We start from the raw sequence: 725 nt of genomic DNA, 5'->3' as shown, positions 1-725 counted from the left end.
ATGCCAGCGGGCATTGCCCACGCCCGGGCGCGGCGAGGGCCGGGGCGAAACTTCCCGCGCGTTTCCAGGCGGGAGCGGGAGCGGGAGCGGGCGGGCGCCGGCAGCGGGCGAGCGTGCGCCACCGGCCCTCCCTCCTCCTCCTCCCTCCCGGTCCCCCCTGCTCAGCCCAGACGGCTGCTCGGAGTAGGAGCCATCTGAACCTCTTCCCTGTTTTATACCCAGGCGACGTCATCCTGGCCTGAGTTCCCGGGAACATGCAGACGACAAACACAACCGGAGTTGAGTTTGCCTGGGGGGGAGGGGGGAGGAAGGGTCACCGTGGGGGCCGCACAAAGGAGCGAAAGGAGCCCGGGCTGTGGATTGAGAATTAATGAAATTAACTTAATCCTCGCCATTACTGGCTTCTTCTTTTTTTTCCAGAGGCCCCAGATTGAGGCTTGATCTCCAGCAGCGGCTAATTGCCCGGGTTAATCTGATTAATGCCACTGCGGGGCCGCGTTTAGCAGCTCCCCGCCTGTCCGCCCCGCACCTCCTCTCCCGCGCGGCGCGATCCTCAGCCTCCAGCCGAGCCGCAGGATTTCGGCCGGGAAAAGGGCCCGGGCCCCGGCCCCGGCCCCGCACAGACGGCGCTTCCTGCGGGGCAGGTTCTGGTTTTCAAGAACTCCCCTGTATTTCCCAGGCGCGTTTCAGAGGCCTGGAAGCGCAGCGATTGCAGCACCGGGGGG

General features: G+C 65.7%; 1 protein-coding gene across 1 annotated transcript in view; it reads right to left on the bottom strand.

Annotated features, from left to right (window-relative positions):
• Positions 1 to 673, bottom strand: part of GSC (goosecoid homeobox) — an 8171-nt gene extending 7498 nt beyond the window's left edge. Inside the window, 2 exon segments of the mRNA XM_019519906.1 lie at positions 5 to 40; positions 43 to 673. Of these exon segments, the coding sequence (XP_019375451.1) occupies positions 5 to 40; positions 43 to 256 (250 nt within the window). The 5' untranslated portion in view covers positions 257 to 673.
• Between the last annotated feature and the right edge of the window lie 52 nt (positions 674 to 725).

The sequence above is a fragment of the Gavialis gangeticus genome, unplaced genomic scaffold, assembly GCF_001723915.1.
Source record: "Gavialis gangeticus isolate Ggan-Ray unplaced genomic scaffold, GavGan_comp1, whole genome shotgun sequence".
NCBI lineage: Eukaryota > Metazoa > Chordata > Crocodylia > Gavialidae > Gavialis > Gavialis gangeticus.
This window is presented reverse-complemented; position numbering and strand designations above follow the sequence as displayed.